The 26,022-nt window shown below is 40.8% G+C and overlaps 1 protein-coding gene across 1 annotated transcript; it reads left to right on the top strand.

Annotated features, from left to right (window-relative positions):
- Positions 1 to 1,039: 1,039 nt before the first annotated feature.
- On the top strand, positions 1,040 to 19,492 carry LOC150025902 (putative E3 ubiquitin-protein ligase LIN-1). Its single transcript, XM_090305236.1, has 16 exons — positions 1,040 to 1,416; positions 2,053 to 2,993; positions 3,181 to 3,241; positions 3,346 to 3,720; positions 3,810 to 3,895; positions 3,979 to 5,247; positions 5,506 to 5,650; positions 5,735 to 5,992; positions 6,077 to 6,386; positions 6,472 to 6,596; positions 6,686 to 6,805; positions 6,901 to 7,026; positions 7,456 to 18,236; positions 18,596 to 18,766; positions 18,983 to 19,017; positions 19,114 to 19,492. Exons 2-13 carry the CDS (start codon positions 2,053 to 2,055, stop codon positions 7,585 to 7,587), a joined length of 3,948 nt encoding a protein of 1,315 aa, XP_090161362.1. The 5' UTR covers positions 1,040 to 1,416; the 3' UTR covers positions 7,588 to 18,236; positions 18,596 to 18,766; positions 18,983 to 19,017; positions 19,114 to 19,492.
- The last annotated feature ends 6,530 nt before the right edge of the window (positions 19,493 to 26,022 follow it).

A 26,022-nucleotide genomic window follows, 5' to 3' on the forward strand; every position in this document is an offset into this window, starting at 1 on the left:
GCCACGTGTAAAACATACTTCTTTATGTAAATTTGATTTTTTGATTTTTTTTTCAAAAAAATCGGGAGAGTGACACGTGGCAAGTATTACTATTTTTGTTCCCTTCAATTGTTATATATATATATGTTGATGGATCATTGAAGATTTCTTACTTAAACCATGCCATGGAAGGTATATTATGCTACATAAAAATTGAAACAAACCAATTTATTAATTTTTAAAACACATATAATATAATTTTATTAGAAAAACTAGCAAATACAAAATTTTCAAATAGTCAAATTTTATTTTTTTAATCAAGTTTTTTATTATTTGTATTTAAATAATAATTTATTTTTCTTTCATTATAATAGCGTTCTTGCTAGTAGAGAAATCCCAGTAAAGAAAATATTAGAATTGGTAAATAAAAATAGCAATATAAGAATGAATTGTTAAAAAATGCAAAATGAGCCAAACCGTGGGTTGATTCAGATTTTATATTACATTCAAATCATATCAATTTGATATCCTTTTAACCTAAAACGAACCCAAATCGTTATGTATCTCATTCTAGAATGTATGTATTTTTTATATTCTAAAATATCCATTTCATATGACTCATTCTGAAATGATAATTGAAAAGGGGACAATAAGAAATCCGCCAGATAAGAAGAATATTAACATTCATGAGATCTTACTAATTTAGAAATAACAGGTAAGAAATGTGTAAGAAAGAGAGAGTTAGAAATAGATGGCATTTAATTTGTATTAACATGTGACAGTGACACCTCGAAAATGGCTTCTTCACTAACCAAAAAAGGAAAACAGTAAAAACTGGAAGAGTATTTTTTGGCATATTTATGGGATGTTGTTGGTTTGATCCATTCTAAAGCTAAGAGAATTGTTTGTTTCACTACTTCAACCATGTCAAGTTAAAACCGAAAGGCCAAGGTTGTCACAGTAATACGTGACTAATCACATTGTTAATAATTTAAGGATATAATATGCCATATTATTATCACGTACCTTAACCTTTGAACAATATAATAATATTATGTTCCTTGGTCCAAATGCCGGCAGGCACAGCTACTTCAAACCTTGTTCAACTTGTATATCGACCATGTACATACGCAAATAGTCTTCTCAGAACTTTCCTCTTGTTCTCGTTGGAGACTTTCTTCCCTACATGGCTTGAACATCTTGGCACATTCCTCATGTCCATCTCACAGACGCTTCTTCTTTCATCAAAACTCAAGTCAAAGCCTATTGTCAAACAGTTTTCGTTTCATCAGAATTTGAGTTGTTATGCAGCCACGCACACGTGCTAACTTCTCTTTGTGCACTGCTGTCACCTGCTAGAGCCTTACCATAACCCCATCTCTGGAAAATTTGCAGTGTGGTTGAAGGAAAGAAGGGAAAGAGGAACTAAGGTCAAAGGTGTAATATTTTGGAAAATTTTAATCTGGGGTTATCGTGATCAGGGTTATGCTTTGATTCTTGTTACCTTTTAGATGTTGACTTGATATGTGGTTATTTATTGAGTGATATTCGAAGTGGTGGGTTAAGTTTGTTGGGTATGTGTACTTTTCTGCCGTTTTCTTAGTTGGTCAACCTACATGCACAAATGTATATTTCTTGATGGGATATTCAGTTGTGTATGACACAACTACTTGATTCAAAAGGATGGTAGAAATGTTAAACTTTTTTCTTAATCATTTTCCGTGAGGGATTCCTCGTTAATCTTTGACCATTCTTATGCTCTAGTTGTGCTTAAAATTATGCATGTATTGATTTAGAAATACCGGTTGAGGTTAAAATTTTAGATTTATTTTGCAAATCGAATCGGTGGTTAGTTAAATCCCAGTGTACCTAAATGATGGCCTATGCTGAATATTGACTTCACCTTGATAGGTTCGTTGTTTTTCCTGCAATTGTTTGGTTGTAAATCTTATCAGACTATTCTTGTACTTTCCAATTGTCAACAGATTATGGTTTTGGTTCCTTATATGTTAAGTTGTATTGCTTCCGATAAAATTCCATTTAAGCTTTCTTTGTTGTGATTGCACCTGACAGATGGCAGGGAACTTCAGATTCACAATGGATCAGAAGGACATTGTTAGATTCTTGACTACAACTATTGATAGTTTCATTCAAGATAGGTTAATCAACAAAGAGCAAAGAGCTCAGCACAAAGAACAGTGTGCAGAGAGGTTAGCAGCTGAAGAAGGAAGTTGTGATAAGGACACTGAGGTGGAATACTCTGATCAAGCAGTATTAGCAAATCTGGATTGGGGTATTGAAGCCCTTGAAGAAGCTATCAATACCTATAACATGGAAACTAAGCTTGCCAGGCTAGATTATGCTGAGAAGATGTTGCAAGTGTGTGCAATGTTGAATCCTAAGCAAAAGACTGCTGGAGTGCCAAACTACTACCTCTCAGCTTGGGCACACCTCAATCTATCCTACTTATGGAAGTTGAGGAGCAACATTCAAAGTTGTGTTCTCCATGCTCTTGAGATGTTCACAGTTGACCCTTTTTTTTCACGGATTGATTTTGCTCCTGAACTCTGGAAAAACCTGTTTCTTCCACACATGAGCTCAATTGTGGGTTGGTATTCTGAAGAGAGGCATAGGCTTATGATGGAAGTGATGCCGGACTCTAGTGATTTGTCCTTTACAGCTGATTTTGATCGATTTTTTAACGAGTCTTTGATATTTTCTATGCGGCCACATGAGTTAGACAAATTGCAAAAGCTGGAGCAGCTTTATGCAGAATCATTGGATGAAAACACACGACTATACGCAAAATATTATAAGGATTGCATGAATTCTGATTCCACTTCATCAGGCAAGAAGGCAGCTCATATGTTGCCCATTGCTGAGCCACCAAGGACTCCTTTGCATGAGTTGAGTCGGTCTGTTCCTGATTTTGTAAAATTTGGTCCTATTTTGCCCAAGAGTGCGGGGTTCTCTTTGACAACAAGATCTAAAGATGGTGTAAATGAAACAATCAGGTTCGATTTCAAACACAGATTTTAATTTCTTTGAATCTGTGTTCACGTGTCTGTTTGTGTTTTACAATTCAGTACCAAAATGTTTGTTATATTGGTCAACTCTTTAGCTAAAGAGAATTCGACTTACAGTTTATATCGTTTGATTTGAGCCTCATAATATCTTTTCTTTCTGGATTTTGAATTTCAGCAGAGAGAACTCAACTTCCAGCCAATCAAAGGTGGAGAAACCATCCATATGGGGTGCTAAGGTGATGCAAAGATATCCATATGCTTGTTGTTAATAATATAGTTCTTGTGTTTAGATTTTAGAGTAGCATAGTGTATAGGCCTTATGATAAATTATTACATGCAGGAGAGTATCAATGAGGAGGATGAGAATGAAGATGATTCAGATTCTGAGTTTGATGATGCTTCTGTGAATTCAGAAAGAAAAAACAATATTTTATCACAAGGAACGAAGACGGTCAAGGATGAGGATATTGAGCCAAAGGTGCCTCTATCAAACCGTAAGAGTCAGATTCATTCTCCTGATATCTTCTCTCCCTTGGATTCTCCAAAAGCAGGTCCAAATAATTCATCCACAAATCCTGATACAAACCGTAAAAGAGAACCCAAATATCTTCGCTTACTGTCTACTCGTTTGAGGGACTCAACTACTTCTGACTCTTTATCATCATCTCTGGAATTGAGCACTGATCACATTCTCAACTCTGATAAAGAAATAATGGTATGCCGGATAAGATCTATACAATCCCGTTTGTTATTTAGTACTTGTATTGCTCTAGTTCAACTATGTAATGGTTCCTTGGAATATAGGGCTTGAAGAATATTAAGAGGAAAAACAATAACCAAACACCAAGTATGAATAATGACAGTGGGAATAGCCTAGGACTAAATGACAGGTAATCACCATTTTTTGCATTTAAGCTATATTCTGTGATGCTCTTGTGCTAATATATTTGGTTTGCTGTTCCCTTTGTGAAAGTGATGACGAGGAAAATCAAAGCTTCACTACGTTGCCTAAGTTAGAGAAGCTGGCAATTGGATCAAAACCACCTAAAGATTTTGTTTGCCCAATCACAGGTCAGATATTTTGTGATCCTGTGACCCTTGAAACAGGGCAGACATATGAAAGAAAAGCAATTCAAGAATGGCTCAGAACAGGTAACACGACATGCCCCATCACACGACAGCCTCTATCAGCAAATATATTGCCCAAAACAAACTATGTTTTGAAGAGATTGATAACATCATGGAAAGAACAGAATCCCGAACTGGCGCAAGAACTCTCGAATTCTAACACTCCAAGGGGTTCTTCCTGTTCTCCATCTGCAAAAGACTTCCAAATGCTCTCCATTACACAGAGAACAACTGATTCACCAGGTCTGAAGAACAAAGAAAATTATATTAGACAAAGGAGCAACAGATTTATGCGAGTTTCTGTTGCAACATCTCCAACTAGTGTGCTATCTCAAGCTGCAGTAGAAACAATTTTGAATTCCTTGAAACCTTACATTTCAAGTCTTTGTACATCAGAAAACTTGCAAGAATGTGAAGAAGCTGTATTGGAAATAGCAAGATTATGGAAAGATTCAAAGACTGATCCTCAGATTCATGCTTATTTATCAAAGCCAACAATCATAAGTGGTTTGGTGGAAATACTTTCAGCTTCTATGAATAGAGAAGTTTTGAGAACATCAATTTATATACTTTCTGAACTGATTTTTTTAGATGAAAGTGTTGGAGAAACACTTAACAGTGTTGATTCTGATTTTGATTGCTTGGCTACTCTGCTTAAGAACGGTTTAGCTGAGGCTGCTCTTCTTATTTACCAACTAAGGCCAGTTTTTGCTCAGCTTTCGGCACATGAACTTGTACCATCTCTTGTGCAAGTGATTCAGAATGAAAACGAGGCATCAGATGATTTTCAGTTAGTTATAGACCCCAAAGATGCAGCGATAGCAATTCTTGAGCAAATTTTAATTGGAGGGGATGAATATGGCAGGTCCCTTAATGCTTTGAGTGTTATTTCTGAAAATGGAATTCCATGCTTAGCGAAGTATCTAGAGAGGATGGAGGGAAGGAGGTGTGTTGTTTCCATACTTTTGTGTTGTATGCAAGCTGAAAAAGGTTGCAAGAGTTTGATAGCCAACACAATTGAATTGTCTCCTGTCCTTGAATTATTTCACGCTGGAAATGATAGTGTGCGAGGCATCTGCGTGGAGTTTCTCTCAGAACTGGTTCAACTGAATAGGTGAGGTAGAAGCTTGTTTATCACAAGCCAAATCTTCTTTTCTCTTCAGCTATTTACTCTCAAACGAAAATGCCATTGTTTTTATCTTGTTCAGTATTTTTATATGCATAACTAGAGTCCAGTCCCTATATTCTATCCCTTACAAAATAATAGAAACATGTATTATAGAAACTAGAGTAATGTTCACTATGCATTTAACGAAAGAGGTTAAAGGACGAAAAAAGACTATTTAACCTATTATTTTTTATGGCATTACAGAAGGACAGTCTGCAACCAGATATTACAGACAATCAAGGATGAAGGAGCATTTAGTACGATGCATACGTTTCTTGTATATCTTCAGATGGCTCCAATGGAGCATCAACTTGCTGTTGCTAGTCTTCTTCTTCAGATTGATCTTCTGGTTAACCTTTTGAGATTACTTCTTGTTACTAAGATGTAATTCTCCTGTTTACTTCCTATATTTATTTTGTTGTCAAATCTTCAGGTTGAGCCACGGAAGATGAGCATTTACAGGGAAGAAGCGATAGAGATACTTATAGAAGCACTATGGCAAAAGGATTTCTCAAATACTCAAATGAAGGCTTTGGATGCTTTACTATTTCTTATTGGACAAGTAACCACCTCTGGAAAGTCGTACACTGAAGCTTGGTTACTCAAGATTGCAGGATTTGATCAACCTTACAATGCTTTACTTAAGCCTGGCCAGTTGGGACAGTATGACAATGAATCAATGGAAACAATGGTTTGGGACTACGTGGCATTGATTGATGTTTGGGTTTTATTGATTATTGATCTCTCTCCATTCTAACAGATTTTTATTATGTAGGAGGATGAAAAAGATGCTATGAACTCTTGGCAGAAAAGGGTAGCTTTTGTACTTTGCAACCATGAAAATGGTTCAATATTTCAAGCTTTGGAAGAATGCCTAAGGAGTAATTCTTTAAAGATGGCAAAATCGTGCCTTGTTCTTGTCGCATGGCTCACACACATGCTCAATACTCTTCCTGATACCGGCATAAAGAATGTTGCTCGCAAATCCTTGCTTGAAGAACTTATGAATGTCCTGCTATCATCTAAGAACCTGGAGGAGATGATATTGGCTAGCCTAGCCTTGAAAACTTTCATTGGTGATCCAAGTAGGTTTATTTACTCTTAGTCGTAGACATTATCTTTTAGTTCTATACAAAGGATTACTAAATGGGAAAACGGTCAATGTTTCAGTTACTCAAGAAGCACTTAGAGCTTATGCTAAAAGAATCTATAGAACCATGAGGAAGCTAAAGAGATATTCAACAGTAGCAGTTGATATTACGAAAGCTTTACTAAACTTAAACTCTATTGATGTGGTGAGTAGAATGGTAATTTGGAATATAGTTCAATTCTTTTAATATAAATCTGTTTAGAAAAATAACTATTTTAATTCTCTATTTTATAGACAGAGTTGTGGAGTTGTAAGGAAGTTGTGGAGTTAGATTTGAGTTCAAATGGAGAGGTGCTTTCTTTGCACTACATGAATGGTCAGGTCTTGAGTGGACACTCTGATGGAACTATCAAGGTAGATTGTCCTAACAATTAGAAACGATGTGGTTGTGTTGTGTGCCTATGTCTCGCTATTTGTCTTAACAATGTCACTTGGTACCGTCTTACTAGGTATGGGATGCAAGAAAGAGAATACCAAGAGTGATTCAAGAAACTCATGAGCACACAAAAGCTGTAACATCTCTATGTTCTTCAGATGATAGACTATACAGTGGTTCCTTAGACAAAACCATCCGGGTAATCTATCTTACTATCACAAGAAAAACTGGTCTGATACTTGGTTACCCAATATTTTATTTTGTTGCACACACGAATTAAAAATGTAGCTAAGATTTGAGGTGATGAGTGGCTCTTTTGTTTGGCATGTTTACATCTTTCAACATTTCTTCACTTCAAATCAAACTTGTTGATAAGCAGCTAAGAGTAAAGTGTACTATCCCAAACTAAGATTGTGAGTGAAGTTTAATAGAATAAGTAAACATAAATGAATGTCCTTGACATAGGAAAAGCCCTGAATTCGTTTGTGTTGAAAACTGTAGAAGAGAGATGCCATTAACATCTTGAATGAACAGATTTTATGATCAACTACATAATGCATCTTTTTGTTGACCCTAGCTTAATTATAGTATCGAATATGCACCACTGAATGATACTGCTGAAGTACAGGTTTGGACAATCAAACCAGATGAGATTAAATGTATAGATGTTCATGACGTAAAGGAGCCGGTGTATGAGCTGACAGCCAATGCCAAATTGGCATGCTATGTATCTCAAGGAAGTGGAACGCCACCCATTTAAAATTTTACTTCAGTTAAGTTGTAAAGTAGTTGCGTTCTCGCGCTAAAAGATACATGCTTTGTATGTGGTGAAAACAGTTGAACAGACAAGGGGGCACTCTTTTCCCTAAGGAGGGTTTTTAACGAGGCCACCCAATTAAAGAAAAAATTTCCAGCATGTCAAGTGTGCGGAAGTATTAAAGTTAAAATCCTCCTTGCCCCAGGTGCAAGTGCAGGTGATCGGTTAGGCCTTACTTGCCCTAGGCGCAAGTATTGGCACCGATCTAAGTCTTCCTCACCCCAGGTGTGAGCGCAGGCAGCTAAGGGTTTGAAAAGCCAGGGGTGCTAGTAAGACCAAGGGAGGGAAAGGAAAGATTTTGACAAATGTCCTTACCCACCTGGCATACACCAATATTGGCCCAGTAAGGCTCTTAGTCCGAAACCCTCTTCACCCCAGGAGTGAGGCAGGGAATGAACGACTCAATACGTCGAAGGGTGATGACCTTGGGGAAAGTAAGAGGGGTTAGCGAGAAACACTTTTCTTTCCCCAAAACGAGGCATCACCTCGAGCGATCGATGTCAAAGTCCTCTATGCACTTAGCGCTAGAGCGACAGAGAAGCTAAGTGAAGACCAAAGAACGATCACTGATGAGTCGTCAGTGATTGGTTAGTGGTGCAAAGCAGCGCACAAGAACTGTTAAACACAAAGCTAAGGGAGTAGCTAGTCGTGATCAAGTAGAGGCCAAGATCAAAGGAGGCAGATCGCGCTAGGCCTAAGCTGGTTAACACTTAGTCATGTGCAAAGGGAAAGACAAAGCTTAAGATCGCGCCGAACCTAAGCTAGCTAACAGTTAGTCGTGTGCATAAAGAAAGGTGAAGCTCAAGAAGAATACAAGAGAATAAGCTTATACAAATTGAGAGTATATATTCACAACCAAGTCTTATACAAATTCTGAGTACTAAGAAAAGTTGTGCAGAAGTAAAAATTTACAAGAAAGAGAAGAGATCAAGGGGCAGGTGGGGTGAGCTTTCCATCTACCACTTCGTGATAAATGTTGAATTGCGAGAGGTCCAAATCTGGGAGAACGCATCGGATTTGCTCGAGTGCCAGCTCGAATCCGTCAGTAAGGGCATCAGCACCCACGTTCATCAGATCAGCTTTCTCTGCCTCCAGTCTTTGCTTCGAGGCCTCCGCAGCATTTCTCTCAGTGGTAAGGGCAGCAAGGGAGGAGGTAGCTTCTTCCAGTTGGCCCTTGGCTTCACACAGTTTGCCCACCACCTCCTCAAGCCTCTTCTCTCCAGCAGCGGCCGCTTCTTTGGTGGACTCGAGCTCCCCCGCTAGTTGAGAGTTCAGTTGGCGTAGAGAAGAGGTCTCAGCCCGTAGCTCCACCACCGCGCAGTCCAGAGAGTTAACAGTTTGCCCCATCAAGATCTCTGTCTTGATGGTCTCTTGGACCTGCGCTAGGTACTCCCTCCTAGCTTTTTCCACCATGCCCCGCATCAGTTCTACAGACCCTTGGGCAGCTTCAAAGTCACTTCGCAGTGACTCCTTGTCGTGCTCAAGCTCCTTCACCCTCTTCTCCAAGGCTATTTGCTTGTGGTGCTGGGTGGAAAACTCCAAAGAGAGCACCATCTGCCTGGCCAGGTGCATGTCCACCTCATCACCATTCCATTCGACGAGCTCTCGGTTGCTGATAAACTGTCGAACCAAGGTGATGACCCTGCTAAAGTTCTCGTGGCTAGCTCCAGAGGCGCTTGGTCGCAAGCTGGAGCCACCACATTCAGCAGTTGGAGTGGAGGTTGGCAGTGGTGGCGGGAGACCCCCCGGATGAGTGGAAGCGCCCCCAGCAGGAGGAGCGGATGGACCAAGAGATTGGCCTGCTGGGGGAGGAGATGACGGTCGAGAAGATGGAGGCGGTTGTTGACAGGGAGAAGGAAGGCATGTGGGCTCTGGGGCAGGTTGAGTAGAGGGAGGAGGGGGTGAACCTTCCTCTACCTCCACCACCTCGATCTCCCCAGGCTGGAGAGATGAGGCCCCCTCAACCGCTGGCAATTTCCTCTGGCGGTGTATAAGAGGGGAGCCAAAGCTTTCCTCTTCGGTTGAGGGTGCAGCAGCAACAGGTGAAGTAGAGGCCTTCACCAATCTTCTTTTCTTCCTTCCCTGCTCGGGGCCTCCAGCTGGCGCGACCGAGAGAGGGAGGGCTGCAATGGGCTCTGTGGTAGAAGAAGAGGAGCCAGTTCCCTTGGTCCCCCGAAGCTTGGCAAGCTCCAGCAAGGCTTGCCTCCTGTCTTTCCCTGACATTGAATCTACATAGATGAGAAAAGGAAAAGTTAGATGGCCAAGTTACGCAAGTCAAAATATATACAAGCATGCATGAGAAGGTGCAAGTATCCTAAGAGGTGGAAGAAAAAGAGCTACCTATGTATTTTTTCAGAGCCACCACATCAAACTCCTCTTTGATGAGGTGAGCAGAGTTATACTTGGCCCCCAGGAACAGCCCACATAGCTCGCGCTCGTAGGGGGCCATGACTTCAAGGTCCCTGGGTTTCTTGAATTCAACCCCAGGAACCCAGTAGAGGGGGTACCCCTCGAGCAGGTTTGGACTTTGTGGGGTGGCAGATATCATGTAGAACCTGCCTTTCCAGTCTTTGAAGGATTGCTGGTATAGGCCCAGGAGCACCCGTCCAGCAACCCCGTTCAGGCTAACCCAGGACCTGTCCCCAGGATTCTTCGCCTCGAAGAAATAGAGGAACACATCCACGGAGGCGTTGTGCCCGAAGTAGTTACAGAGAATCTAGAATGCCCGGATGAAAGCCCAGGCATTTGGATGGAGTTGGCAGGGCGCGACGTTCAACTCCATCATCAGCTCCTTCTCGAAAAAGGTGAATGGCAGGCGTAGCTTCAACCTTTTGAAGATGGCGGAGTAGACGAAGACGAAGGGCACCCCATTGGTGGCCCTATCGTCCGCGCAGATGGGCATCCCTCGAGGAGGGATGCGGACTTGGATGTTGAAATCGTTTTCCCTGCCTATGGCGCACGAAGGTTCATCCGGGTCATGGCTCAGAAGGGAGGTGAGATGACCCTGTGGTAGCAGGGTGGATGTTTCGGCCAGCAACGCCAGGGGGGCCCAGTCTAAGACCTTGGCGTTGTCATGGTAGGAGGTGGCAACAGGCAGTGGTGGAGCTGGCGCACTCGCGGAAGGCTGTGCACCAGAAGATGAGGCAATAATGCGCGCGATTTGTTTCAAGCGAGCCATCGCGAGATAGCTGCAAATGGAGGAAAAACGAAAGGTCAGAATGAATGGAAGAAGAGGGAATGATGAATGGTTCGGTGAAAACAGAGAAGGGGAAGGAGAAAGAGATGCCCAAGTGAAAAAAGGAGGAAGGAGAAGCAGAAATCAGGGCAAGAACGCGAAAAAACCCTAGCGCGGGTCGAGAGAGGGAAAATAGAGAAGATGAATGCATGATAACGAGAAAGATAAATGCAATCTGTAAAGATGACCTAAATAGACCCAGGAAGAAGAAAAACCATACCTTTGGATGATCGCAAGAGGTTTGGAAGCAGAAAACTTGAAGAAAGATGGGTGCGCAGAGAAAGAGTTCGCAGGAAGTCTAAGAGTCGATTGAAGAAGATGAAGGAACAGTGAAGGTGCGCGCCAATTTGAATAAGAGAAGCGCTAGCGGCACACCACGCTGGCCGTCGATGGGGCCACGCGTCGCAAGATTAAAGAAGGGAGTCCAAACGTTAAAGAAGCAGCACGTGAGGTAGCACGTGATGCGGTCCCACTTGCCACGTGGACTGAGGGCACGACCACTTAGTCTCTTCGCCGAGAACGAGTTCACGACTCGAGACTGGGGGGCTTGTGATCCGATCGGTCATCGGTAGTCAATGACATCAGCAGCAGAGAACCACATGGACCACTCGCAGGGTGACACGTGGACCAGGTGACAGAGAGATCAGGGAGACGATCGCCAAGAGCGGTGATCGGGGGGTCCGTAACCAAGGGACCACCGACAGATCAGGCGGCAGAGAGGTCAGGGGACAGATCACCCAGTACGGTGATCGGTGGTCAGTAACCGAGTGGCCACCAACAGACCAGTTCCCATACGAACGCCTGGGGGCAGAACGCGAGAAGCAATAGAGCACTGATCAGTCATCGGGGTCTCGTGTTACACGCAGTTAAACTGGGACTGAGGTTCCCAGCGAGAGCGTTACGCATAGACCTCGCATGAGCACATCTCAGGAAATCGTGCACGAGAGTGGCCTGAGGGAACTAGTAAACCAGTCAGTGATTGGTGATTCCCTCAACCCATTACGTGCGCGATACCGTGAAGGGTAAGCCGTTATGCAGAGGGCAACGCTCGGTGAGTGTGCCTAGACCAGCCACACCCAGCGTTCTCCTCAGAGTATGCGACTTACCCAGATGGGAGAAATATCCTAAGTTACTCCGCAAGGGAATAACTTAGGGGCACAAGGAGAAGCGCTAGAGCCCTTCCAGTAAGTGACACGTGTGTGGTTAGATGTGAGTTGCATGCCTCCACGTGTCATCATCTGAGAAGGGTGCGGTCCAGATAAAGGTGCACTCCGTACCACTAAGGGTACAGACAGGCGCAGCCAAGCGCAGAGACGCGCAGACGCGCACAGACTCTCGCACCCACACTCTACTGATTCTGGAGGTACATTGTCTCAGAAAAGCATAACAAGGTTCTGACACATGCCAGAAAGCATAACAGAATTCTGTTAGGCCCAAATACAGAGAGAGACATAAAAGAGAATCAGGGAGGGATTGAGGGAGATACGAGAAAAAAGAGAGCAAGAGTTTTTCACACACACTACTAGTTTTTCTCATTTGGTGGTTTTGTGGTCTAACTTGATCGTCGGAGTGCAAACGGCCGCTAGAGGCGCCGTCTGTGTGTTTTGCAGGTCACGTTTGGAGATCCAAGAGAAGGTTCTGAGGGTGATTTCGCAGAGAACACAGTCGTGTAGACGGGTCAGAGAGTGCTACAAAGCGATTCCTCCACGTTCGAGTTTTCGGCAGGATCAATTTCATTAAACATAAAAAAAAAATAAAACTTTACTATTAAAGTCTTAAGGTCAACATTGAAAACATTTGACTTTTAAATCATTAAAAAAACTTTAGTATTTTCAGTCAGTTGAAAAAATCAACCTGTTAAAATACTTTACTAATGACACAAGGCTTTAGTTTAAGTGATTTTAATCAATTAAGCTGGTATGAGTGGTAGCTTTTATGGTTTCATCAATGAAACTTATCTTCTTCTTTGAAATGAGGCTCATTGGAAATAAATGAGACCAATGATGATAACATGGTAAGGTGAAAAAAGATCTTGTGAGGGATATCAACAACTTCACCCATGGATAAATATAGCAACTAGAGCTTTGATATCATATTAAGAAGTGAACTTTAAGCCTAACTCAACCTTATAAAACAAACTTATAAAGTGAAGTTTGCATAAACTTATATATTATGAAATGTCCTTATCTCTAGTTGACGTGAGATCTCCAATATCTCTCTAAATGATTCAACATTCTAGCAGACTTATCCAAATTTACTCTTAACATCCAAAGATTCCATTGGGTTAGCATCATGTTAATTGCTTTTAGAATGTATTTGGTATAGCAAAATTACATTTCTGAATGCATGTTGAACCCAAACCTCCTTTCACATTAGATTGACAATCAATGTGACTGAGCACACAGTCTGTATATGTCATCAACTTGGCTTGCCACCACCGCTTATAGGCCTAAGTTCTATCATCGTTTGGTTTGAGAAAAAATTCACTATCTTGGTTTTCTGTTTTGACTTTCAATTTACGAAGCTCGGACACAGTAGGAATGTGCTATTTTCGCATTTCCGACATACCACTGACACAGTCATTTGACCGAAGCGTGCATGACACGATTTCAGACACATCTTTGTGGGCCAGACATAGTCCTATTTCTGAACATGCCAGAGAAACACGATCTACTTCTTGAACACACAGGAGAGGAGAGGACACAATCCACACACAAAATCTCAAACAAATCATTTTAATTAAAAATTATAAAAAATCTTAAGAAAATCTATTATAATTTTTTAGAAAAAAGAAAAAATAATGAACAAATAATATATTTTTTCCTTAAAAATATTTATAAGATGAAAAATACACTCTATAAATCATATAAAAATTATAAAAACAAATAACAAAATAGTTACACTCTATTAAAACCTTAGTAGGAACGTGACGTAGAGTAGCACAACATTGTGATATGGTGGTTGCTCAGTTGCAAGTTCGCAAAAGAAGAAGAGGAAAAACAGAAGAAGAAAAAAGAATACATAAGAAGAAGAAAAGCTATTAAGATAACTGGGTAAGATGGGTAAGGGAAGTGGAAACGATTTCTCGTCGTTCTTCTTCTCTAACTTTCCGCATGGGCTTGGTGAGAAGGATATGATTAAGGTTTTCCAAAAATGGGCAAGGGTGAAGGACGTTTTTATCACAAGAAGATTAAACAAATGGGGGAAGAGGTTTGGTTTCGTGAGGTTTTTCGGTGTTAGAGATGAAAGGAGCCTAGAGAGAGATCTAGACCAGATCTACATTGGAAGTAGGAAACTGTATGTAAACATTCCGAAATATAGTAGAAATCAGTTTGGTCCAAAAAAGGAGGAGAGGAGGGCGTCGTGGAAAATGCCAAGAGAACGTCAGGTGATAACAAGGAAGAGCGATACGAAGGAAGATGAGACCGTTAGGAAACATGGAGGCAAGGAGATTTGGGTGGAGAAGAGTGGAAAGAGAACTTATGCTGAAAATCTGATTATAGCCCGAGAAGGCATCCAGGAAACACAGCAGCTTGCACCCTGCGGCACTATCAACCAGGGCATCAATGCTTGGTAAAGGATACGAATCCTTTGGGCAAGCTTTGTTCAGATCGGTGAAATCGACGCACATGCGCCATTTCCCGTTACTCTTCTTCACCAGTACGACATTTGCCAACCATTCAGGGTACTGGACTTCCCTGATGTGGCCTGCAGCGAGGAGTTTCTGTGTTTCGTCCCTGATCGCCTGCCTCCTCTCCTCATTGAATTTTCTTCTCCTTTGTCGCACCGGTCTCACCATGTTGTCCATCGCCAGATGATGGCACAAGAAGTCGGGATCGATCCCGGGCATGTCCGAAGCGGACCAAGCAAACGCGTCCAGATGCCGCTCAATCACCTTGGCGATCTGGTCCTGGAGATCGACCTCCAGAGATCTTCCGAGCTTGAAGATTTTCCCTCCGATCTCCTTCTCGAGCCACTGCTCAACAGGTTTGGGCCTGGATTCTCTGGCGATCACCGCCCTGGCGATTCCCTGTTCCCTTGCTTCCTCGGGGCGATTCCGCGCCTCTTCCTCCTCCAGGCCAGCATTCCTCTCCCCCAGCTCAGCGTCCACCATCTCTACATCCCTTCCGGCGGCCTCCTCTGTTACCGGCGGTCTGGGCTTCACACCGGGAGGTGGGGTGGTTGTTACATAACTCACTGATCTTTTGTTTTTCAAGCTATTCTCATAGCACCTTTTCGCTTCTTTCTGATCAGACTTGATCGTGATCACCACCCCTTCCATGGACGGCAACTTCACCTTCATGTGTCGAGTCGACGGAATGGCGCCTATCCTGTTAAGAGTGGGCCTTCCCAACAGGATGTTATATGCTGAAGGGGCGTTTACGATGAGGTACTTGATTTTCTCCGTCCTCGACCCAGCCTCATCTGTAAACGTGGTTCTCAGCTCAATGTACCCCCTGACCTCCACCTGGTCACCAGCGAACCCATATAAGCACCCTCCATAGGGCCTTAGCTGGTCAAGGGGCAATTCCAGCTGCGTGAAAGTCGGTCAGAACATCACGTCTGTCGAGCTTCCTTGGTCCACCAGAACTCTGTGGACCTTCCTCCCTGCTGTGACCAACGAAATGACTATGGGATCGTTGTCATGAGGCACAACGTCCCGAAGATCCTGCTTGGTGAACGTAATATCCACTTCCGGCGAGTGATCTTCAAACATGTCCACTGTCATCACCGATCGCGCATACTTTTTCCTCTGCGATGCAGTGCATCCACCACCTGAGAAACCCCCTGCAATGGTGTGGATCTCCCCGTGGATAGGCATCTCGTGTTGCTGGGCTTCTCCACCTGCTGGCTGGGAACTCGACGCTCCCCCCGTCCTTCTATCCAGCAGATAGTCATTTAGGAACCCGCTCTTAACCAGATCGTCGAGCTGATACCCCAAAGACAAACACGAGTCCAAGGTGTGGCCAAAACATTGGTGGAACTCGCACCAGGCGTCCGGCTTTGACCCCAGCACCTTGTCACCCACCTTCTCGGGCGCCTTCAACCTAGCAGATATGTTAGGGATAGCGATCAGGTCCGCTAGTCCCATGACAAATTTGTGCTTAGGCGGGCGATTGTACTCCCAGCGTGCTGGTTGCTGGCGTGATGGTTGTTGGCGCGCTTGGCTTCTTCCCTTGTTTCTCCTGTCGTAAGGATGGCGAGTCCTCTGGTCTTTTCTGGCCGCCGTCGCCGTTTCCAGCACCCTCTGCGGCTGGATCCTGGTCTGGGCGCGTGGCCTGGCGGGAGCCACGCTGCCTCTCTTCTCGGCGACTTCACTCTCGTCGGCGATGTGGGCCACCGCAAGTCGCCTGACTTCAGCAAACGTCGCGGGATGAGCCCTAATCAAGGCCTCGCAGAATGGCCCTGGCTGCACGCCCTTCTTGAAGGCATAGATCAGCATTTCTTCATCCTTGGCCGGCGATCTGACCATCTGCGCTCCGAAGCGATTGAGGTAGTCTCTGAGGGACTCCCCATGGTATTGCCTTATATCAAACAGATCATAGGACACCCTGGGCGGTGCCTTATTCACAATGTACTGCTCGACAAAGATTTTCGAGAACTGTTGAAAATTGGTTATGTGGCAGTTAGGCAGGCTCACAAACCACTCCATCGCCGTTCCCTAGAGCGTACTCACGAACATCTTGCAGTAGACGGCGTCTGACCCTCCCGACAGCATCATCTGCGTGTGGAACGTGGTCAGGTGAGCCTCTGGATCCTCCACGCCGGTAAAGACAGCCTTAACCGGAACCACGCTCGTGGGAATAGGCGTGTCGGTAATCGCCTGAACAAAAGGCATTGGGAAGACACGAGGTGGCGTCGACGGCGCCACCTCTTCAGCAGAAGAACGTCCTTGCTGCTCCTGAAGAGCTCGACGCAGCTCCTCAGTTACCTTGCTGAGCTCCTCGTTCCTGGCGCGAGAGGCGACCAGGTCTTCATGTATCCTCGCCTGCTCTACGCGCGAGGCTTCCACAGTTGCCTGCAACGAACGCATCATTTCTGCCATCTGCGCCATGGTCATGGCGGCGTCGCCTTCAGCAGCGACAAGCGCCACGGGACTGGAACGATTGCTTCTCATTTTTCTCATTAACTTCAGCGAACCACAAGAATACAGCAAACAACGCTTCAACCACGATCGAATCACCGATCAATCGGAGAAAACTCAAGAACTGCGCAAGAACTCTAGAACACCGCAAACCTTCGAAGAAAACCACAACTTCACCAAAAACCACCGTTTTCCCGCAGACAACCAAACAAGCGAAAGAACTCGAACTTCCACCAAACAGATTGCGCGCAAGCAACAGAAGACCTCACTCCACCGATCGAAAGCCAAACAAACGGTACAAAACGCAAACTCACCGAACGAAATTCATGCAAACCGTGAACGATGGTTGCACCAGCACACAACCACGCAGAAAACTTCGTAAACCTCCAAGAACCCACGCTGTGGATGGGAGCAAGTTTTACACGGCCCCACGGTGGGCGCCTGATGATCCTGCCTGTTGACCGGAACGCTGGAGAATGCCTCGTCAAAGGATCGACGTGCGCACCGCTTCTCACCTCCGTTCCTTTCCGGGATCTACTTCAAGAACCTGCAAAGAAACAATACGGCGCCGCTGCGGCCGATCGCACTCCGACGCTCAAGTCAGTGACGGTATCACCAAATACTAAGAACAAGAACCGTGCAAATCCTCTCTCACAATCAACTCTATCACTCGCAAGCGTAAAGTGTATGAACTGAACGTGCGTACCTCAGAAAGTTCGTTAAGAGCTCTTATATACCTGGTGGTTTTCTCTCTCCTGGCAGTTACAGACTTGGACACGTGGCTCGTATCCAACTGTACACGTGCCATCATCTTGAGGCTCCCTGACTTGGCGCTGCTTCTACTCTCATTTTGGCTAAGTTACTTATGCATGGTACTACCCAGTGCATAGCTAACTTAGGAGTGCGATCTCTACTGGAACTGGCGAGTTAGGGGTTTTCATACACCTTCCCTGTGGTCTCGCCGGCCGCCTTCATAACCTGCTGCTTCTCCTTCATCTTCGGCGATGTGCTTGCTCTGGCGATCTCCTATGCCTAGGTCGCCTGAATCTACATCTGGCGACTTGATCTTTAACCTGTCGATCGCCTAGTCTGGTAAGCTGGAAATCGGAACACGCCAACTTAACAACTGGCGACTACACGTGCCCCCCGACTTCCTTCCCTTCTGCCAACCTGGCGCCTTGTCAACACGCCTATACTGTAAGAGGATGCCACGTCATCACACCCGACCACCAGGGCGGTACACAAATCGTAATGCAAGAAGTAATATATCAGGTACAACAAACTACTCACCTCTCATTATTGATTTCTATATGATTTGTATTTGTATTTGTATTCTTATATTTTGTATACATTTGTATATCATATGAATATAAAATCTTAAATCCAGTTCAAACAACGTCTGAGTGAAAAAATTAAAGTTATGTTACAAGGTGAATAAGTTTTTTGTATGCGATATTTTTTTTTGACAATGTAGCACAGTGAGAAAATTAAATGGCAGATATATGATGTTACACTTGAGGTTAAAATGACTCTAAATCATTAATATTCACCATTATTCTCATGAACTTATATATTATTTTTCTAACGAGTTGTTGTATGGAGTATTTTACGTGATTTAATCATTTTGACAGTTATCGTAGATCAACATAATTCACAAAATGCAGGAATGAAAAGGAAAACTATACTTGCTTCGAAAATAATGAAGAAGAAACAAAAAGTTTCAAGAACTAGCATTGAAGGTGAAACTGAAAATTATTCACAACTGTCAACACTTGAGTTCAATATGACTCAAAAAATATCAGGTATAATAAGTTTTATCCCAAACATATTCAATATCTCTTTGTTTGTTGTGCAATAACAAATATAAAATAAGTAAGTATCCAAATGTGTAATTTATATTACAAATCATATTTCATATATAATTGTATATAAGTATAAGTGTATATAGATTTGTATCTACAATCATTGTCGTTTAATTAATTAATTAATTTATATTGAATAAATGCAACTGATAACAGGTTGAATAGGATACCTTTATCTGGGATAAGCAATGGTAAGGTTAACTCATATATATTGTTTTTCAACATGTTGTTGTAGGGAGTATTTATACTAATTATTTGTTTTTTACGTGATGTAACTACTTTTACAGTTAGCCTAGATAAACAAAATTCACGAAATGCAAGAATGAAAAGGAAACTTATACTTGCGCAGAAATCAATGAAGATCAAACAAAAAGTATCAAATACTAGCAATGGAGGTGAAAGTGAAATTTTTTCACAATTGTCGACAATTGAGATCAATATCAGTCAAAGCATGTCAGGTACGATAGGTTTAATGCAATAAATATTCACTATGTCTTTCTTTGTTGTGCAATAAGTGTATATAAGTAAGTACCCAAAGGTGTAATTTTTATTACAAGTCATATTTCAGCTATAAGTGTGTATAGAATTGTAATTGAATTAATTCGTCATTGAAATAATTCATTGATTTATATTCGATAAATGTAGCTGATAACACTTTCAATTGATTACCGTTATCTGACATAAACAATGGTAAGTGTAACTTATATAATTTTTTTCCAACATGTTGTATGGATTATTTGTACTAATTATTTAGTTTTCACGTGATGTAATCTTTTTTACCGTTATAGTAGATAAACATGATTCACGAAATGCAACAATGAAGAGTTATATAGTTGAGCAGAAATCAATGAAAAAGAAAGAAATAGTCTCAAAACTACCCACCTCTCATTATTGATTTCGATATGATTTGTATTTGTATATTTATATTTTGTATACATTTTTATATCATATGAATATAAAATCTTAATTTAAGTTCAAACAACGTCTGAGTGAAAAAATTACAGTTATGTTACAAGGTGAATAATTTTTTTGTATGGGGTCTTTTTTTTTTACAATGTAGCACAGTGAGAAAATAAAATGGCAGATATATGATGTTAACACTTGAGGTTAAAATGACTCTAAATTATTAATATTCACCTTATTCTCATGAACTTATATACTTTTTTGTAACGTGTTGTTGTATGGAGTATTTTATGTGATTTAAACATTTTGACAGTTATTGTAGATAAACATAATTCACAAAATGCAGGAATGAAAAGGAAAACTATACTTGCTCCGAAAATAATGAAGAAGAAACAAAAAGTGTCAAGAACTAGCATTGAAGGTGAAACTGAAAATTATTCACAATTGTCAACAGTTGAGTTCAATATGACTCAAAACATAACGATAAGTTTTATCCCAAACATATTCAAATTTATTTATCACAATTACGTGCAACGTAAACGGACCTGAAGTACGTGATTTAGTTTCCTCAAAAGGTTGTGCAGCATCTGAAAGACCCGACATTGTGTGTAGGGTATTTAGAATAAAGTTGGATCAAATGATGACTGATTTAAAAAAAATGAATTCATTAGCAAAGTTAATGCGGGTAATTTTTATTTTTTTTTGCGTCTCATACATATTACTATTATTTCATAAGTTATGAGATCTAATGTTCAATTCCTTTACTAATGTAGGCATGTACACAGTTGAATTTCAAAAAAGGGGATTACCACATGCACATATATTATTGTGGTTAGACAGTGCAAGTAAGTTGTTAAATCCCAGAGACATTGATAAAGTAATTTCAGCTGAATTACCTCATGCAGAATTGTATCCTAAATTGGCAAAGACAGTTAATGCATTCATGATACATGGACTGTGTGGTCCCGCTAGGTTTAGCTCACCTTACATGAAAGGAGGTAGATGTTCTAAATTTTATCCCAAAATATTTACATTGAGCACTACTATTGATCAAGATGGTTATCCATGTTATAGACGTAGAGATATTGGTATATTCATATAAAAGAATGGGATTAAATTAGATAATAGAAATGTTGTCCCATATAATCCATTGCTTATCATGAGATATCAAGGCCATGTTAATAAGGAATATTGCAACAAATCCAACTCAATCAAGTATTTGTTTAAATACGTCAACAAAGGTCCTGATATGGCAAGTCTTAAAATCACAAAGTCTGATGAAGACTCAGTTATAGATGAGATACAACAATTCTATGATTGCAAATACATATCTCCATGCGAAGCAACTTGGAAAATATTTGGGTTTGATATTCATCATAGATGGCCTCCTGTTCAAATATTAACCTTCCATTTATTCTGTGAGCAAGTTGTGCTATTTAAAGATGATGATGAAATTGATGATGTCTTGAAGAATAATGAAAACAAGAATACTATGTTCTTAGCTTGGTTTGAGGCTAATAAGAAATATGTTGAAGGGAGAACTCTGATGTATGCTGATTTCCCTACCAAATTTGTTTGGATGGCTTAACAAAGAGAATGGAAACCAAGAAAAAACTAATTTAGCATTGGAAGACTTACCTTTGTCCCTCCAGGCTCAGGTGAATTGTATTATTTGAGGATATTGCTAACAAATCAAACAGGTTGTACTGATTATGACAGCATAAAAACTGTTAATAGCGTAACTTATAAGACGTATCAAGAAGCTTGCTTTACAATGGGCCTATTGGCCGATGATAGAGAATTTATTGATACAATTAAAGAATCTAGTTGTATTGCTTCTGCACAACAACTGAGAACTTTGTTTGTTACGCTGTTAATGATGAATACAGTGACTAAGCCTGATGAAGTATGGAGATGTACTTGGAAGTTACTATGTGATGATGTTGTATACAAAAAAAGGAGAGAGATTAACTTACCAGGTATAAACGAAATGCTTATGTCAAAGTTAAATTATAATTCAAAGCTATGTAATTTCTGCTTATATTTGTATGCTTTAAATCAAATGTCTAATATAATGTTTTTTCCAGGCCTTCATATTGACGATTCTGAATTGCATAATATTTGTCTTTGACAAATAGATGAATTATTAGTTTCAAATGGTAAGTCTTTAAAGGATTTCAGTTGTCTACCTCAGCCTATTCGATCAAATTCATATATTTTGGAAAATAGATTTCTTATTGATGAACTCAGTTATGACAGAACAACCATGTCTGAAATGCATGAATCACTATATACATGTCTTACTGCTGAACAACTGAATGTATATGAAAATATAATGATAGTAGTACATAATCAAGAAGGAGGTTTTTTTTTCTTATATGGATATGGTGGAACAGGAAAAACATTTATGTGGAAGACATTGTCCAGTGGAATCAGATCTACAGGAATGATAGTATTAAATGTTGCTTCAAGTAGGATTGCTTCTTTATTGCTTCTTGGTGGAAAAACAACTCATTCTACCTTTTGTATTCCACTAATTATAAATGAGGAATCAACTTGTAACATAATTCATGGAAGTCTTCGTTCTAAGTTATTGATTGAGACAGTTGATTATATGGGATGAAGCTCCAATGATGAACAGGTTGTGTTTTGAGGCATCCGATAGAACATTAAGAGATATTATGAAGGTTGTAGATGAATAGAACAGTAAGAAGCCTTTTGGTCAGAATGTTGTTGTTCTGGGAGGTGATTTTAGGTAAATTCTGCCTGTTGTCAAAAAGGGATCAAGATACAACATTGTAAAGGCAGCTATAAACTACTCTGAATTATGGAAACACTGCAAAGTTTTTACACTCTTAGTGATGTGATTCCACTAGCACAATTAGAATGATTCTTGACATTCTTAGGAATCATCTTGAGTTGGTTAAGAGCTAGGCACTTTATCATAGAAATGGATCAAGGTTCTATGAACAAGAACTCACCAAAACTAGTGCCAAAACACAAACTCATATAGAAGATCCAATTATTGTCAAATTGAACCAACAAAAAGAGGTAAAACTTAAATCCACCGAATAGAATTGGAAGGGAAGCAAACTGAACCGAACAAAATGTAAAAGAAAGGCATAGAACTGAAAATACTTGCTGGAAAAAGAAAAGTACCGAACCAAACACAAAGAAAAAATAAGAACAGCTGCTGGAAAACTTAAAAACCGAACCAAAAACAACAAGGAAACAAGCTAAGACAAGGAATTAACAAAGAAGAAAGGAAGGAGAAGAGAATTGCTCATGAAGATGGATGAATGATGAATGATCACGCCACTAGAAGTGTGGTTGCTCCTAGATGAGTGTGCTGCCGCCACTTGAGGACACCATGGATCCTTCAAGATAAGACTAGAGAAGAAGGCTCAAAAGCTCTCCAATGCTCACTCCAATTTTGAGTATAGTTTCTTTAGATAAATTCCAATCTGAAATTTACAAAGAGAGCACCTCTATTTATAGCCTAAGGTGCTGAAATGTAAGCTACATAAATTCAAAAACTCCCTCCTAAAAAGCTTCTAGAATTGGCGCCTAAAACAAAGCATGAGGAAGGTGTGACCTCTTCCTTCACTTTGGCACCTCCTTTTCTACTCCTACACCTATCTACTAACACACACCCCCTACGACTCCTAACTAAAGACTAAAAGATGCTTTAACAATAGAGGTTTCTAATGTTTCCCTCTAAGCACCTTCAAACAATATTATTTATTATTTAAAACTTGGCCTTGCCCTTCATAGGATGGACTTGAGCTTGGGCTTGGGCTTTGGGCTTGGGCCTCTCTTTATTTTATGTCTTCTTTTAATTTTGAGAAGACTAGAAGGAAGAACTTCAAGTGTGATGGTGAATTGCCTCTTCCTTCATTAATAAAAACCTCCTTTACTTGACTCTCATCATACTCCCCGAGTTGGAGAGAATTCGTCCACGAATTCTGAATCCCTGCATATAACAAAGTCAGTTTACTTTTACAATCAAAAGTGTAAGAAAAAGGAAGACATGACTTGGCAGATGGAACCAAAGGGATTGCAGAAAAGGATGTCCTATAAATCGACCAAGTTGGAAAAATTTGTTTGGGAATGATGATGTTTTTTGGAAAAAGACCTCTTAAATGGTGAAACCCATTAGGAGGTATGAAAAAATCATCCCTAACATATTTTAACCAAGGTGGTGTTGAAATAGGAACCTTGGGTAAAGAAAAAGATAAAGAAGAAGAAGACCTTGGAGGGTCCATTTGAGGTATAGCACGAGTCAACATGATGGATTTAGAGGAGAAAATGGTGTGACTCGGTGTAGTACTTACTTCTTTTTCTTTCTCATTTTCTCTTTTAGTTTTCATTTTTATTTGGTCCTCATGAACCTCTTTGGGAGAGAGGGGTTTTAATATAACCTTGCGCCCTAGGAAGGAAAAAGACATTGTATTGGATAGGCCATCATGTAAAACATGTCTATCATATTGCCAAGGCCTTCCTAAAAGAAGATGAGATGCTTCCATGGGCACAACATCACATAAAACCTCATCTTTATACTTTCCTATTGCAAAGTTAATGAGGACTTGTTTATTCACCATGATTTCACCTACTTCACTCAGCCATTGTAATTTGTAGGGCTTGGTATGTGAGACAGTGGGTAAGGCTAACTTCTCCACAACTCTTGTACTAGCCACTTTAGTGCAACTTCCCCCATCAATAATCAAGGAACATAACTTGTTGTTGATAAGACATCGGGTGTGAAAAATATTTTCTCTTTGAGTATCATTCAAAGATTTTGGAATTGTGCCCAACATACGTCTTACCATCAATAAGTCACCTTCACAAGGACTATCACTCTCATTTTCACTTGATGGTCTAGAAGGTGAAGAATGCCTAGGTGAATTGGAATCATGCTCACTAACTACAATGTCTTCATGCATGTACATACTTCGTTTAGAAGGGCAATTAGCAGCAATGTGACCATATCCCAAACATTTAAAACACTTTTTACTAGACGATTTAATTGGGGATTTAGGCCTAGAAGTAGATGGCGTAGGATCCTTGGGTTTGAAAGAAGAATCTTTGGAAGGATGTTTAGAAAAAGAATTTTTGTTTCTCCAAAACTTGGAGTAGTATCCATCATTGGAAGCATTTTTGAAAGAGTTTTTCTTAGCAAGTTGGGCTTCCACCTTCATTGCAAGATGAACTAAAGAGCCCAATGATGAACACTCTTGTAACTCAACAATGTCTTGAATATCCTTCCTAAGACCACTCACAAACCTAGCAATCATAGCTTCCTCACTTTCCTCTAATTCAATTTTAAGCACAAGCGTTTCTATCTCTTTATAATATTCATCCACATTTAGCGTGCCTTGTTGAAACCATTGGAGTCTCAACATGAGGTCTTTCCTAAAATGTGGGGGCACAAATCTAGCGCGCATTTGATCCTTTAAAGAGTTCCAAGAGTCCACGGGAGGACCCTTGTGATAGATAATGTCCTTTACAATTCCATGCCACCATTTCATCGCATAATCACTAAACTCTAGGGTGGCTAGCTTAAGCTTATGCTCATCTTGGATCTCATGGATCTCAAATATTTGTTCACACTTAGCCTCCCAATCTAAATATACATTAGGATCACTAGAGCCATTAAAACAAGGAAGCTTGACCGAAGGTAGCCTAGCCTTTGCATCTTGGTAGTAACCATTGCCGTAGTGATGTCTTTCTCCTTGATGATGAGGTCTTTGTCCATGAAATTGTGGTGGATTCCTCCTTCTCCTATGCTCTTCTTCATGGCCAAAATCATTTGAAGAGGCTCTTGAAGATGGTCTATGAGAATGATGCCCATCATGGATAGAAGGAGATGGTCTAGCTTGTTGGACCTCCATCTTTTGCATTTTCTCTTCCAAGCGTCTAATAGTTCTTTGTGCTTCATGTAATTCACCAAGGATTGAAGCTTTGGAAGGAGAATTCTGCTTGTAGGATGCATCACTTGAAAATCCAGCCATTTGAAATTTAAAAACAGCAAACACACAAAACAGCAAACAAGTCAAGAAACAAAATTAGCAAAAACAGTGAGTGTTTTAAGCAAAAATGCCGAAGTGAATTGAGGCAGAAAAAAAAGGCACTCTCAAAGAAAATAATGTCCTTGCACCAATCTGCTCTTGAGGCCTTGGAATCCTCAAATGAAAAATGTCAAAGCAAGCACACCAATCTCAAAAGCAACCACCACAAAACCAATGAAACAATAAAGACAAACAAGAAAAGGTATAAGCAAGGAAAGGTAATTG

Source organism: Phaseolus vulgaris, chromosome 7 (assembly GCF_051622355.1).
Source record: "Phaseolus vulgaris cultivar YP4 chromosome 7, ASM5162235v1, whole genome shotgun sequence".
NCBI classification, from domain to species: domain Eukaryota; kingdom Viridiplantae; phylum Streptophyta; class Magnoliopsida; order Fabales; family Fabaceae; genus Phaseolus; species Phaseolus vulgaris.